The 17,026-nt window shown below is 36.8% G+C and overlaps 1 protein-coding gene across 1 annotated transcript in view; it reads right to left on the bottom strand.

Annotated features, from left to right (window-relative positions):
- LOC104572033 (potassium voltage-gated channel subfamily KQT member 1) overlaps positions 1-17,026 on the bottom strand; it is a 463,821-nt gene that overhangs the window by 416,133 nt on the left and 30,662 nt on the right. The window contains exons 3-6 of the mRNA XM_088536664.1: positions 14,690-14,816; positions 8,416-8,494; positions 5,891-5,987; positions 1,298-1,438 (exon numbers count right to left, since the gene is read on the bottom strand). Of these exons, the coding sequence (XP_088392790.1) occupies positions 1,298-1,438; positions 5,891-5,987; positions 8,416-8,494; positions 14,690-14,816 (444 nt within the window). The remainder of the gene's footprint in view (positions 1-1,297; positions 1,439-5,890; positions 5,988-8,415; positions 8,495-14,689; positions 14,817-17,026) is intronic.

Raw genomic sequence — 17,026 nt, 5'->3', positions numbered from 1 at the left:
CATGGAAGTTGCACTGCATGCAGAAACAACCCAGACTGCATAAGTGTACTTGGACAGAACGCTGTGTAAAGAAATATAGCTAGTTCCCAAACTTATTATTAAAAATCCTTTAATTTTCATTGTACAATTCTCCTCATAGTTTGGCAAGCAGTTATTCTTTCCTCCTATTCAGCTCTGCATTTGGACATTTCTGGCAACTAAAGGTCTAGGAGTTATTGTATGAAACACCAAATGCACATTGCACAAAGCAAGAAGACAAATCGCCATCCTTTACTAATTACATATTCAAACAAGTTATAAATGGTCTATTTCTTTCATTTGGGTGGAGGTAAACAACTGGCATGTTGCCTGGTAAATATATTGTCATTTTCATCGCTATGATCTAAGAACAAATATTTTATTCTGTTTCAGATCATTCTTGAAATACATCGTTTTTTTCCCTCTCTCCCTGGAAGTTGGTGGCTCTGTTCAAGACTGGTCATTTTTCTGCCACTAACAGCAATGTGATGAACCTCTTTAGGTTAGTTATAATGAGACAGCCAACTCATAAAGTATGAGATTGCCTAGTGGGGAAGAGGGACCACAGGAACAAAAGTGGCTCATGCAACAGCTAATAGGGAGGGAAAACATGAGACATAGCAAGAACCTTTAGGAGAACAGCCTGAAGGGAGTGGATAAGCAATTTGGCTTCTTATTCTTTTCCTCATAGCTATCCATTCCCTTCTCAATTGATTCTGGGCATGCACACTAATATAATAATTACCTCAACTCTCTCATACTCCCGCTTCCCTCATCAAGATCCCTCTCTCCACCCACAACAAGCAGCTCTGACTGACTTGTGATTATTGCTGATGAATCTGGAAAGCTTTGTCAGCTGCTTTTGATGAAGTTACTCAGCATTACAGTAAATCATGGAAACATCATTTAAAAAATAATAAGTTCAAGAAACTTGTAGTCTGCATCAAGGTCTGCATTAGTACTGAGAGAAGGAGTTTTAGACACAGCGATCCAAAAATAAAGTGGTAGAATCATTAACTCAGCTTCCAGAAACATAACATGCCTTTAAACTTATGCAGTTTTTGCATAAAATCAGGTAGTGTTGAAAGTGGTAAAGGATTTAAAGACTACTAAGATGAGGTTCCCTAAAGGAATACCCTTTTCAAAGAAGAAAATCTTCCCTCCCCAACAATCAAAAATAATAATAATAAAAATACAGACAGATTCTCAAACAAAAATCACAAGCTGAACAAGTCTTACACACTGAGTTTGACTACACACTTTGCTGGTAAAGACTTACCACACCCCACCAAAGGGCATCAGCATAGCTGGAGAAACCTGTTTTTCCATCTTCATCAACAGCGTCTTTCTCAGCAAGATAAACAAAATAGGATGAAAAGATTAAACCCAAGAATCCAATGTACAGTGTAGTTATGAGTTCCTATTAAAAGAGAAAAAAACAGGTACATCATGTTTAAATCATAACTCTATTGGAAGCCATTTTAAATATCATTTCACATCACAATAGCAATATTAAGTAATTACACTTTCAAGTATAAAACTTATTTCCAGTTAAACAGATATGTCAATGACTTAGTTAATGACAAAGACTTTTTTATTAGACTAAAAAAAAATAAAAGCAATCTTTTTTTTTCAAATCATTCAGACAGCTAAATATTAGGTGGGACATCTCTCCTGTTTAGCCTCCCTTAAATGAAAATTCTTCCATTTAATAACCTCCTCAAAGTACCAAATATTAGTACTTTTTAAAAAACTAGTAAAATACAGCTTTAGGACATGCACTTTATGAAAAGTATGCTCAAATAAACATTAAAAAACAACAGCAGAACAAACCATATGTCTGGACCCATTCCTAAGAAACAACCATGCATTTGACTTGTGACTGTGACTGTATCAAAGCAATGAACTTGTGTAGCTGATGTGCAGCTTACTGAAGACTGAACAGTGATATATTACCAGAATCATCTTAAGTTACTGCAATATATTTTAGACAAATAGAATGCCTTCTTCAGTCATGAAAAAGAAGGGCCAATTTCTTGCAGAGTTTAATTGCTAGACCAGCCTGTTAGAAAACACTTTTGCAAAGGCATGATACAGTGCTTCTGAATGACACAAATTCTATATAGCTTTTTTCAGATTTGGATAGGAATCGTGTATCAAAACCAATGTGATGGTGCAACTTGAACTAGATCAGTGCAACTTGAACTAGATCATTCAACTCTGGAAAAACTTGTTCTTCAGCATTTAAACAAGTCATTGTTTAGTATTAGATTGACAAAATATGTAAAGCTTATAAAAACAGCATTACATCATAATGAAAATCAGATGTTCGTCTATTTCTTAGGAATATAAAAATGTAATTTTGAGGGATTTTTTTAATTACTTAAAGTCTTATGAATCTGCAATGGTTTGCACACTATTCCAGCCTTTCCCTTGCTCATATTTAGCTATATTTCTGATGAAACACATCATGAATGGGAAGATACAGGACTATGTCTTCATCAGCATTCTGCTCAAATTGAGCAACTTATTTTTCTTTCCTTAGATTGAAAACAATGAGAATTTTTTAAATTCCCACAATGTAAATCAAAAAATCAAAACATGTCTAAAAAGAATTCCCTCTATTTACAAAGTATGCCATCTTTTCACAGTAACACATCACTCCAGTTTCTTAAACTGTGTAATATAAAATTCGTTCAAAGAGTTTTCCAACACCCCTTTCCCACCCTTGAAAATAGTGTAACAGCATTTTGGGGAAAAGTAGCTCTGGTAACTACTGCCTACTTGCTGCAGGAACCTAGACTATGTATACCCTTCCTTCTTATATAGCACTAATAAGAATCTAGACTCAGCAGGTTTTAACCAAAAAAAACGTTGCAAAGCAAAGAAGGTATCTTTTCTCTTAACACTCTTTTCTCTTAACACAAAAAAAAAGCATTTAGTTTTTGTCTTTCCGTCCATATCCTACTTTTTCTGTAGATCTGTTTGCTAAAACAGGCAGCTGAAAGAGGAAGTTAAACTTGCGTTTTTGGTAGCTCAGACTTCTGCACTGAGCACGAATTTTTCATCATGTTCTCTAAGGATAGTGGCACCCTATGTGCTTGTAGGTATGCATTACTCGGGATATTTAAAGGTTCTATATTTACAGTTGCATTTCCCTAATTTTCCACAGCTTTTCGATCTGCCTAAACAATATTCCTCACTGCAAGAGGATATTTTTTAATACCTGTAATTTCAGCGATCAGTAGAGAATCTCAAAAGCAACAGATACTGGTTATTGTTCCTTACCTGCAAAAGCAACATTATACCTAATGTTCAAGATTATGTGAATTCCTAGCATATCAATAGCAATCTTAACTCCTCTTCATAAGTATCTCAGATACTAATAGAACCAATAGACGTCACATGTAATTGAGGAATGGCCATTGCTACTTTCTGAACTTTGTCTCAGAACAGTGAGTCAGAGACTTTTTAGGAAGTGGATAGAAAAATGTGCTTTTCAGAACTGTTGCACACAGTCTCATGATTGATATTTCAAAATAACGGAAATATCACCAGATCTACTTTGGCTTTTTCACTATTGACACCTCTCAGTTTCAGTCCTACTCAGATTGAACTCTTTTAAAAAAAAACTGTAATCTGGATTCAAAGGCAATTTCCTTATACTGATTCTAAATGCCACCAAAAGTAGCGTATGTATGCAAAGACAAAGTATTACTTGCCTATGTTTAATTTTTAATAATAGTAGCTGCAATCTAACACATAGTGCATTTAAGAGACAATACAGGAGACTAAAATAGTATATGCCTCAAGAAAGTCAGTGGAGTATTATTGAAGTGAAAGTCAGTGAAGTGGTGGAATATTATCTACCAGTACCAATAGGATGAATTGATACATCATCTTAAAGCAGGGCTTTGCAGAAGTTAGTCCTTAAAACTCAAAATTTTCATATTAATATAAATTTGTTATAGATAAGAGCTTAAGAATGCTGCTTAATGACTAAAGAATGCTGCTTAATGACTATTTTCAGAGAAGACTTTCAAATGCAAGAACACCAGGAACAAAAAGCCTATGTTCTCATATGTAAATTTTAATATCACCAGACTTAGGTCACATTTTACTTGGACAACTTTATGTTTTCAGTTAAAGCAAGTACCACACAATATAAAATTCAGTACATAAGAAAAAGCAAAACATGAAAAACTACACCTAATCAGTGACCCCCTATTATAAGCAGTAGGAGAGCTCACAAAGCAGGTGAGGAATAAGTAAAACCAAGTAGTAGGCTCATAAAATGGGGCAGGATTGGTTAACTCATTTTTTTCAGTGAGCTGTATGATTTTTCCATGTCTTTCTATCACCACATGTAATATTGAGTCATATTTTGTTGCTTTTGGCGAGAAATGCTTGTATAAGCTCAGCTTGCTGAAAATAGAAGAGTGTCCTAGCCAAATCAGGTCTGAGTGAGCTAATACAGCTATATGTAAAATTCCAAAACACATGGAAAGCTTTGGTGAAAACTTTAGTAAGGTATTCTGGGTCCACAGAGGTCCAAGTGCTTGTTATTTTCACTGGTCCAAAGAGATACACTTTTTTTTTTTCCAGGTTGTTTAGGGATTTATGGTACTATTTTGTTCTGAAAGAGTATCAAACTCAACAAATAAGGACCTTGTCTCTCAAAGGAAAATCAGCTGAGGGTTTGTTTTGTTTTGATTTTTAATGTTTTAAGAGACTGGAGATGAATCAAGGTTTAATTTTCCTTTCATTTACCTTTTGGTCCAATGTCAATACAGAACTGTGTGTTTGATTATGAAACAGTACTATATTAGTGGGTGACCTGCTTTGATAAGTACTACAGATCTGAAGCATTTCATATAACAACATAATCACTTCTTTGGATAAGCAGAAACTCAGGTACATTTATTTATAAATCAGCTTCTCCAAGGTGTGCTTTATTTTTGTAGTTGTTAGCACTTGTTCATATTTGAACTTGTTCATATTTGGGAACAAGTTTGAACTTCTTCATATTTGTGACATTTAAGGCTGAAATGTTATGTTTTGGAGATGCAATTGCTAGATTATTGATTATAACTTTGAACACCACAGAAAGCTGCTGAGAAAGTGTATTTGTATTCCTAGCTGGATATCCAGGCAATGTAATCATAATAAACGAAGACCACACTGACTTAGGACATTTAAACTCCATCTATTGTATGGGATGAAAGTCAACTTGATACTAAATCACTTTTAAAAGATGTATTTTAAAATCAGGACTTGTGTGCTTCAATGCAGGAAGCACATTCTTCAGGACAGTTCTTATAGTAATGGCGAAAATAATAAAGAGCACAAAAAAACTTCTGGTATTAAATGAGACTTCTGATTAATTAGCTCCCTTTCCCCATACCAAAATGACACTAGAAAAAGCAGTTTGTTAACTACGATGTATAGTAAATGAAAACAATGTCAGTGTGAAAGCTTATATATATATATATATCAAGCAGATAAATTTAAAAACCTCCTTTGTAATCCTCATGTAAAGATTCAAGGCATTAAACTATCCTTCTACAGTCAACAAATTCAATGCAACCCTAAAAAGAGGGTCATTCAAAAAAGTCTGAACTATGGAGTTTGTTTTCCCTGCTGAAGTCATTCCTTTACAAAATGACTGTCTCAAACAAATAGGTATTCATAGCCACATTTACCTCTGTGCTTGACTACATACATCCTTGAAAAAAAAGATCACTTTCTCTGCATGTTATAATATATTTAATATTTTAATAATCAGGCTGTTAAACCAGGCTGCAATTTGAAATCCAGAAAAGGAGTGTGCTAAATTAAAACAAAATGCTAGGGATTTTTTAACATCTAGTACCTGACGATGTATGAAAACGACCGATCCCAGTAGTCGCCAGGTGCCACCCTGCCGATCTACATGAAGCATGCGAAGTATCTGGAGAAAGCGGATCCCCCTGCAAGAAAAGATGACACGAAATACAAATAGTAATTGAGATCAATACTGCTATATCTATACACAGTTGACCACATTCAGTTACGTACTACCATATTATAGCAGGGTGGGGCTGTTGCTCTTGTTTACGGTTGCATCTTGGACTTGAGGCCTTTCACTGTGAAGTATCTAGACCGCATTGCAGACTATTCAAATATATTCAGAAGGACAGAGCAGTATAACAATTAGGTGGTTTTGTTTGTTTTTTAAAGGCAAACAATCTTTTAATATATGCTTTTAAACTTAGGAAACTTACACTCTCCCTCTTTTTAATGAACCTGATTCTCAAATACTTCCTTTCCGAGGTAAATTGATGCTTCCAGCTTTGCTTTCCCAAAACAAGAATGTGAATTAGACATGAAATTACTCAAGACTTTATGTACATTATAGAAATCATCTAATTAGGAAATAGGAACAATTCTTTATGATTTTAGGATAATAACTGAATCAAACTTTGAATATTGTCAACTCAAGAAAAATAATTATCCTTATGATTCTTCAGCAAAAATTCAAATATATGTTAATATTTCATTCTAGTCACTCTTCTACACTGTATTTTCCATCTTCCTAAATTTATCCTATTGCCTTATCACTGAAACCAGACCGTAAAGAGAAGGAAAAGGTGAATGCTGAATTACATCTGAATCAAACTGAAAATATTTCACTACAATTTTGTTTTTCGTTCCACAGTCCTTTCATGTTGTCCATCTCACTGAAATTACTTCAGTTTAAAGTTTACTTCAGTTTACTTCAGTTACTTCAGTTTACTTCCGTTTACTTCAGCCTTACTTCAGTTTAAATGCAGCAGCATCCTCCTGGACTATATCAACAGGTTCCTACCTCAACATGATGATATTCTTCAGTCTTTGGTGCTACATAAAATGGGAAGGTATACTGTCTTCAAAAAAATCCAAATTTTCTGTCATTCAAAAAGCAGGTTTTCTGAGCTTTCACAACTAACAGTCAAATACTTGAGCTTTTTTGTGAAAGCACATAAATAATAACTACAGCATTACAGTTATGTCAGTGACTGGCTACAGGAACACTGTGATTTTTATTTCATTTGTTGCTGAAACATTTTATTTAACTGGAAAACTTTAACTGGTTATTTTAAAATGACTTATTTAAAACCTAGATAAAAGAAGAATTACAAGACTACTAGGCATATGAGCACTAATAGACTTACATGTTTTAACCGATGATTGATTGCTGATGCAGGAAGGAGGGAGAGTTACATGTAGATGGACCTCTTCACACCTTGGCCCAGCACTTTGTTTTCCTATCGCTGCTGTATTTAAGACCCTTACTGATTATGTTACATCCACCAAGAGTGATGTCCATGTTACATGCTAGTAGTCTTACAAGTATAGATTAAAAACAAAATTAAATAATGAACAAAAGCTTGAGATACACAGCCTCTGAATATGCACATTATCTCTCTCTTAAAGAAAAGAAAAGCAGTTGGTTGGAAAGAGCATTTTTATTAACTTGGTAAGCTTAATCAGTAAGGACCAAAGGCTCTAAGACTCTTCTATGATCCTGAAGTTCCGCTAGGTTTCAGTTTCACTGGTTGCTGCAGAAGTTAGTCATTCCTCTATATCTGGTGTGTTTGGAGGTTAACTTAATTCTAGAAAAGAACAATCTTATGTGGATGGATCCATGCTTTTCCACTTTTCTGGGGCATGAAGGTGGTCTGAACAGCATCATGACAGCATACTTCAAAACCAACAACAGCAAGGGCAAGGATACAACTGTTCCTTCTTAATTCTTATATTAATTAAAATTTAAATATTTGTCTTAAAAACACCTTCACATGCAGTTCGCTCTCTACAAAACTCCAAGTTCTACAGTACTGTACATTCTCACTTCCCAGTAATTTTACTACAGTGGAAATTAAAGATTAATAAGAGGAAGTGTAGTACATCTTGCAAGTTAACTTTGGAGTAGGTGCACTTCCTGTTCTTTCTCTTATCATTATTTTCCATTATTTATTCAGTTTACTTCCCAAAACAAGTTTGAAGTACTTGGTACAGGCTGAACAAGCACTATAGACATCAAATATTTCTGGTTCCCTTATGGTATGTGTTACTTGTGCCAAACAATCTCACTAAAGCATAATTATACTTTGAGTAAATATTTGTACTCAAAAAAGTATCAAGTGCATTATTACTTCTTAAATAAACTGATGTTCTGTAATACTCTTTTGTCTCAGCAAGAGAGCTATTTGATGTTTTATGAAGGACGTGTTCCTCTTGGCTTCACCATTCACACCCTTCTCCATATGCCTTGTCTCTATACTGTTTCCCAAGTGGTGACCAAGCATAGTGACATCCACAGTATTGAATGTAAATCTCTGTGGTTGTTAGAATTACAACAGTAGAAGAACATACCTGATTGCAGAGGTAGCAAACACTTGCCCATTAGATCCTACGCTCAGAACAATAATTGAGGCTATTACCACAATCAGATCTGTTAAAAAAGAAATAGTATTAATGTAAACTTATTAAAACGTATGATGAACACAGACTGAGGAATGTACTTTAACAAAGAAACATGAGTTCAAGGTTAGCTGAAGTTTGGTGGACAGTAATAGTTTCACACAGAGAAAACTGTGACTACTGCTTCTTCTGCTATGCCTTTGATAATGGATGATTGAAAAATACTAACACAACTGTTGAGACGATAAACATCAAAAGCAAAGGCATATGTACAGCCAAAAATGAATCTATATTTTGGCTGAAAGCTCTTTATTTAAGTCGCAAAGACAAGTCTCAGTCATTCACAGTGAAAATTGTACTGAAGCTGCAAAGGTAAACTTTCAAAAGTTTAAGGAACTGTCAGAACAAAATATTGACTAAAAATCAGGCTTGGTGGTTTTCTTTGTGGCAGATTTTTAACTGTATGAAAAAAATATACTTCTACACCATTCCAGCATCATACGGTGCAAAGGATGGATTATGTTCACAAGAGCAGCATCCATTAATTTTTCTTCGTCTTATCCTAATTCAGTGAACAGTTCTTTTGCTTTTAGCTATTGAATTGCACTTCAAAATTGTTCTGAAAAGATATTTTCTCATAGGCGTTTTTATGGTACTCCTTTTAGAGTATGTAAGTGCTTTGCACACAATCACTTTCAAATTCTGACCACAAAGTGAAGGACACTGTCATAAATGGGGAACAAGTGTATATAGGCTAAGGAAAAGTTTTTGTAATTTTTCACTGCCCATTTTGAAACAAACAGGACGTTATTCTTCAGAGCACTTAACATACACAGCACTCAAAAAAAAAAAGTGCCTGCTGACTTCATTTGCAGCTGTGAGAGCTCAGAACTTCTGTAATTTGACTTCAAAGTCTCAGTTTTGACATCCAAAAAATGAGGCACACTTGTGAAAACGAATTAAAATGGCTGTCACAGTTTCCACGCCTAGACAAGATGCAGGATAGAGTCCGACTCCAGAGGCAATATCAGTTGCTTTCAATGAGAATTTTCCCCCTCCTCCTTGCCTCATCCAACATGTTCTTGTGGCATTCAAAATCACACAGTTACTGCAACAAACAGTGCAGCATTTCTGCACCAGCAATATCCTTCACTGTCCAGCATGGATTAATTTCCAGTGTCAGTCTAGCTTTCACTGTAAAAGCAGGATTCCTGTCCAAGGCGTAGCATTCAATTCTGTAATTAAAAATTGCACTGCAATAGTTATACATTGATGAATAATACAGAGAAGAGTAATTTAATGTTACAGGAAGAGTTTCTATTTTGGAATAATCCAGCTTTTGACCTTCCTGATTTTTTAGGCTGTAGCTTTATCATGCACACAATTTGAAGACTTCCTCTTGCCAGCCTGATATGGCATTATAATACAGACTTTAACTCCTCAGCAAACAGTGCAATGGATATCTTTACTCTCTATTGAACATATATTCATCCATCTGGTGACCAGCTAGAAAGGATGAAATGATTAACACTTTAGAAACTAGCTTCTATCAGGTAGCGACAGCAAAGCTACTTTCCATTTGAACTTGCCACTTTTCCAGAAGTGTGTCCTAGATGGTACAGATGTTTATTTTTCCCTAGCTTTGTTCTTCTATCCTCACTTCATTACTCTACCTTTCACTGCAGTTTCTATTTTTCAGGCTTCTCATATTAAACCAAGTTTACTGGTTCAATCGATCCCATTTTTCACTACAACTCCTCATCATATCCTTCTGCCTGTACTCTGCCAACTTCCAGGCCCACATAATTTTAGATCCAACTTTCTCTCCTTCAGTCTCCTGTTTGTTGGTCAGACCACTCAAACTTCCTTTCCCAGGCCCCAACATCAGTGTCCAGCTTCGTGTTCTTCACTTAGACTGTGCATCCCAGTCCATTCCTGCTACACTGACACTTCTCCATGGCATATTGGACAGGTATCTTCCTGCTTTGTGAGCCTTGGACAGTTTCAGGAAGAACAGCAAGGAAACAAACTCAGATTTTCTACTTCCAGGCCTAGCATACCTACTTAGAGCAATCCAATATTTGAATTGTGGAGGTTCTGTGCAGATGGAAACTTTGAGGAATTTAAGGTCTTTCTCTAGCAAGGCTTCTTTAAGGGAAAATGTTCTAATTTTTTTTTCATAGACTTGGTGGAGATTGCTCCCACTGCCCTTTTTTTTAAGCACAAGTGAAACAACCTTTTCCCCCCTTCAACTGCCTTCTCCAGAAACAGCTTAAAAATTTACATGAAAAGGAAAACATATGGCACAGAAACTTCAGGATAACAACAATGATAATTGTTTAAATAAGTATTTCAGCTGTAAGAATGATTAGTTTTTAAATTAATATTACATTAGTCAGGAAACCTTAGTAAAATGATTTTTAATTTAAAAATTAAAAAAGGAATTTCAGTAATTTAAAAGCAATATGTAAAAATCCTTCTCAAACATTCTACATATTTATGTTTGAAAATACATCTATACACAACATAAGGCTTGCTGAGACAAAAAAAAACCACTGCAACTTATATATATGCATTATGTGTATATATACTACATACGCAAATGACAAACCTACAATAAATAACATTCCCCAAGTTTTTATTTACTACACAACTTTAAAAATCCAACCCACTAATTACTATTCCTATGGTTTATTCTAATTTTCTAAATCCTTGAGCAGTTCCAAACAGCTGCCACGTTTATCTTAAAATCAGCTTGCCTATGACATATTAGTTATACATACACTCAGCATAGCACATAGCAACATCTATAACATAACTTACCAGAGTATTTTTTTTCCTCAAGCAATTTTTGACTTTTTTCTGCTGTTATCGAAAATAATACTTTCTAGTATGCAACTCAACTTTTTGATTAGAAACAATTAATTCATTTTCAAGTAAAAAGAGTAAAAATATTTTTGCTAAGTATTTGCATTTCTATTTTCATTTTCAGTTGCTGTAATATTATATAGAATGCAAATTTTAATTAGCTTTAAGTTTTAAGCTTTCGACTTGGTGGACGACAAGTTGTCCATGAGGCAGCAGTGTGCCCTCGTAGCCAAGAAGGCCAAGGGGATCCTGGGGTGCATTAAGAAGAGCGTCTCCAGCAGGTCGAGGGAGGTCATCCTTCCCCTCTACTCAGCCCTGGTGAGGCCGCATCTTGAGTGTTGTGTCCAGTTCTGGGCTCCACAGTACAAGAGGGATGTGGAGCTGCTGGAGAGAGTCCAGCGCAGGGCCACAAGGATGATCAGGGTCCTGGAACATCTGCCCTATGAGGAGAGACTGAGAGAGCTGGGCCTGTTCAGCCTGGAGAAGAGAAGGCTGAGAGGGGATCTAATCAGTGTCTATAAGTACCTCAAGGGAGGCAGGGAGGAGGATGGTGATGGCCTCTTTTCAGTGGTGGCCACCAATAGAACTAGAGGTAATGGCCACAAACTGAAGTACCAAAAGTTCCACATGAACTTAAGGATTTTTTTTTTTAACAGTGAGGGTGACAGAGCTCTGGAACAGGCTGCCCAGAGAGGCTGTGAAATCTCCTTCTGTGGAGATCTTCAAAACCCGCTTGGATGCAGTCCTGTGCCACATGCTCTAGGTGACCCTGCGTGTGCAGGGGGGTTGGACTAGATGACCTCTAGAGGTCCCTTCCAACTTTAAGCATTCTATGATTCTATGAAGTTACGCTCTTCATTACTTGCAAACAGTATGACATCCGTACAGAATTAAAATAAATACATATACATACATACTTTTAATGATTTACATGACATGCTTTTCACACTAAACTTCTCCCAGGTTATGCTTATACAAAGTAATGGGAATTTTACGTACCAAGGACTGATGATTTTTGAGAGTTGCATACCATGAGATGCTCATAAATACAGTGCCATATAGTTTTTGCTTAAGGACAGTGAAATGGACACACATTTTCAGGTTTTTACTCTGCAATTTATGTACCTATCTCTTGATACCAATGCTTATGTCTAAAACAAACAATTGTTAGTTCATAAACTCACTCTTTGAGACATTTTCTGCAATGTTGACAATCACCTATGTCAAATACCTACCATTCATATAGCCAAAGTAGGCTGGAATTCTTAGAAACACATAGCTGCTCACCTAACCCTGTAATAGTAAGCAACTGAAATGTTAAAATAATATTTAGCAAAGAGATCACTCTTACTCCTGTCACCATGGTATACGAGCACCACAGTTTGTAGATGTGTTCATTATGTCAAACTAGGAATGAAGAAACATTGGAAGTGATTTACCACAGGGTTTTCTCTGTGCTGGTAGTGAAATCCATCAGTTTTATGATGGCTTCTTTAATTTTAGGTAACAAGAAAGGACAATTCTTTCACCTGTCTTCAAACAGGAGAAAAATTAGATTAGCTTTAGAAAATTAACTGAATTTTTTGATTTATAATGTAGAGAAGCTGCATCATCATTCCTTTAAGTTTCATCTAAATGAATATTCAAGAAGGAATGTCTCCTCCTCTTAACAGCTTCCTTCCCCATTTATAGAAATTGCATGTTATCATGCAATACTGTTTTAACTGGCATAAAATTCAAGAATATTAATAGAGTTTAGAAAATAAAGTTATTAGTAGCCTTGATTACAGAACCACTTTCTGTTAATAAACATCAAAATCGTTTTCACTCATAGTTAGAGGAAAGATTAAATAAAAGAGGAGTAAATAAAGAAGTTCCAAATTGCTACCCAAGTGAGTTCTATGACATAATCCCAATTTTCTTGTAAACAAAAAGCCATTTGTAAATTTGTAAACAAAATTTATTTATTAAAAAATAAATCTTTCTTATATCAAATGTATTTCAAAGTTACTTTCCTAGTTTTAAAATAAAGATGGACATATCTTACAGAACTTTCTTATTGATGCAAAGATAAAATGAATACCATATTTTTACATTTTATTCTCTTTTTTTTTTTAGTTTTTGCATTTTATTCTATTAACTGAAAAATGACAATCAATATGAGTCAGTGTGATTCTAGAACTCATGGCAAATAAATTTCTGAAGTCCAGTGTTTTGGATTAGTGTAGACACTGCATTTTATATATAAGAAGAAATCTTCATTTTAAACTATTTTATTCTTTGGGGAATTTCAAATTCAAGATGCTACCCACCACTGTTCCTCAAACCATCTAAAACTGAGTAACCTTAGTACTACCCAGTGCAACTGTTCACAGCTTGCATTTAGCTTAATTCCAGACATTTCCCAATCTATACTTACCTTTTCCACTTGCTGTATCTATATTCAATTTAGGAACGGATGCGTCTAGTCTTTTTTTTTTTTTTTCCAGTTGCACAAATAGATAAGTTCTCTCTCCTCATCTAGTGCACATTCAGAGGTGGGGAAGAGGGCAATCTCACCTATTTCTTTCACAGACTACAGTGTTAACAATACTCATTTTTTATATGCTCACAACAGCACCGAGCTGAGACCAGCACTAACCAGTTCACAGTACTATAGCATCATAAGGTAATGGCAACTCTACAAGCTATTCAGTGCAAGTTTGAAGTGCAGTGAGGTTGGAAACCTTCTTTATCTTTGTACTGTATGCACATATCTTTATACTCCATAGAGCAGTCATTATGGAAGATGAACACATATGAAAATCAAAGACGCTTCTACCTCTGCACAAGACACCCTTGCAGTCAGAGGCATAAGTAGATCACAGTTGGAATTCCACAAACAAATACCAGGCAGTCTATCATGAATGGGAGTGCTTCTCATTTTGTGGGCCCAAAAAAATCCTTTGCATATAAAAATCATAAAACACTTCTTATTGTTTTTTCACCTCTCACTTGGCCTATCATCTCAACCTTTTTTGAAGTGCCAAAATCTCATGAATTCCAAACTGCTACATCAGGAGACATGGAAAGAGGTTGAGCCTCCCTGACAGTTCTTGGCTCATTTATGTGACCAGTAAAAGTCCCCATCGCATGATCCTTGTCACATCATGGTAAGCTGAAGGTCTTCCTGTGTATTACAGCCATATTTTAAATGTCTACATCTGGCAATCCAAGGAGAAGCAACAATTGCACAAGCTGACAAAACAAATGCTTGAATGATGGGCGTAGCTCAGTCTTGAAGTATAATCTCTGCAGTAAATGATATCTTTATTTGTAGTGAATAATAATAGAGTAGCAAAGAAAGTTTAAGTCTTACCAATAATTGATATTGGCTTTCTGGCAAAACGTATTCTTCCCTGGAAGCCAACATATTTACTTCTGCAGCCTGCAGACCACAGTCGGACCAAATATTCAGCACCGAAAAACACGACCAGAACTATTTCCTGTCAGAATTAAAAGGAAAATTATTAGTTTTTTGTTTCAAGGAGTACAGATTTGAATGCCTAATTTTATTCTTGCAACAAATATAAATGAGCTTGTAGAGAAAAAAAGCACTTTCAATAAAAAGTACTGTGTCTAATCTGTTCTCATTGTATGCTGGCCCTTATTTTAAAGGAAGTTACAACTGGATCCTGAACTTGGCTTTGCGCAAATAAAAAGAAGATTTAGATTTCCTTTTATCAGAATGTTCTAGGGTAATACTCCTCTTCCTTTGCTATGCACTGACTGTTAAAGATAAAGGTGGCTAGAAGCATATGCATTCCTAAAACTATCAAGTAGATGAATCATTTTAATATTATGAAGCAATTTATAAGAATAAAAAGAGTATAATGCTAACTTTCGTATGTGTAAGAGCGTTCATGAAATTAAATTAGAAATCTCTATTTTGATATTGCTTCCCTCTGTAGTACTACTGCATTCTACATCAATAGTACATAACATAGAATCACAGAATGCTTGAGGTTGGAAGGGACCTCTGAAAATCATCTAGTCAGTCCCCACAGCACAAGCAGAGTCACCTAGAGCACATTTAAATGTTTTAAATGTCTCCATAGAAGGACATTCAACAACAACTCTGAACCACTTCTGCTGGTGCTCTATTACCTTCACAATTAAGATGTTTCTCCTCATATGCCAATGGAATTTCCTTTGTTTCCATTTGTAGCCATTGCCTCTTGTCCTGTTGTTAGCTGCCACTGAAAATAGTCTGCACTCATCCTCTTGAAACCCTCCCTACAGGTATTTTTATACATTGATAAGACCCCTTCTCAGTCTTTTTTTCCACATGTTAAACAAGGCCAGCTCTCAGCCTCTCCTCATGGGAGAGATGCTCTAGTCCCCTAATCATCTTTATAGCCCTACACTGGACTCACTTCGGTAGCTCTATGTCTCTCTAGTACTGGGGAGCCTAGCCCAGTACTAAAATGTGGTCTCACGTGGTCACATCTTACTACTTGGCCAGTAGGCACGTGGAGGGCAAGAAGGTGCTCAAGAGTAGTCAGCATGGATTCACCAGGGGGAAATCTTGCTTGACTAATCTGATAGCCTTCTATGATGGAATAACTGGCTTGATAGATGAGGGGAGGGCGGTGGATGTCGTCTATCTTGACTTCACCAAGGCTTTTGACACTGTCCCTCACAACACCCTCCTGGGAAGCTTCGGAAGTATGGGATAGATGAGTGGACGCTGAGGTGGATTAGGAACTGGCCGGATGGCAGAGCTCAGAGGGTGGTGATCAGCAGTGCAGAGTCTAGTTGGAGGCCTGTAGCTAGTAGTGTCCCCCAGGGGTCAGTCCTTGGTCCAGTCCTGTTCAATTTAATCATCAGTGACCTGGATGAAGGCACAGAGTGCTCCCTCAGCGAGTTTGCTGATGACACCAAACTGGGTGGAGTAGCCGATACCCCAGAGGGCTGCGCTGCCATCCAGAGGGACTTGGACAGATTGGACAACTGGGCGGTGAAAAACCTCATGCAATTCAACCAGGCCAAGTGCAAGGTCCTGCACCTGGGAAGGAATAACCCCAGATACCAGTACAGTCTGGGGACCGTCCTTCTGGAGGGCAGCTCTGCGGAGAAAGACCTGGGTGTCATGGTGGATGACAAGTTGGCCATGAGGCAGCAGCGTGCCCTCATAGCCAAGAAGGCCAATGGGATCCTGGAGTGCAATAAGAAGAGCATTTCCAGCAGGTCAAGGGAGGTGATCCTGCCCCTCTACTCAGCCCTGGTGAGGCTGCATCTTGAGTATTGTGTCCAGTTCTGGGCCTCACAGTATACGAGGGATGTGGAGCTATTGGAGAGATTCTAGTGCAGGGCTACAAGTATGATCAGGGGCCTGGAACATTTGCCCTGTGAGGAGAGGCTGAGGGAGCTGGGCCTGTTCAACCTGGAGAAGAGAAGGCTGAGAGGGGATCTAATCAGTGTCTGTAAGTACCTCAAGGGAGGGAGCGAGGAGGATGGTGCTGGCCTCTTTTCAGTGGTGGCCACCAACAGAACTAGAGGTAATGGCCACAAACTGAAGTACCAAAAGTTCCACATGAACTTAAGGAAAAATTTCTTGACAGTGAGGGTGACAGAGCCCTGGAACAGGCTGCCTAGAGAGGTTTTCGCATCTCCTTCTCTGGAGATCTTCAAAACCCGCTTGGACGCAGTCCTG

This window comes from Tinamus guttatus, unplaced genomic scaffold (genome assembly GCF_059628265.1).
Source record: "Tinamus guttatus ecotype Peru unplaced genomic scaffold, ASM5962826v1 Tinamus_guttatus_pri_ptg000692l, whole genome shotgun sequence".
NCBI classification, from domain to species: Eukaryota; Metazoa; Chordata; class Aves; order Tinamiformes; family Tinamidae; genus Tinamus; species Tinamus guttatus.
This window is presented reverse-complemented; position numbering and strand designations above follow the sequence as displayed.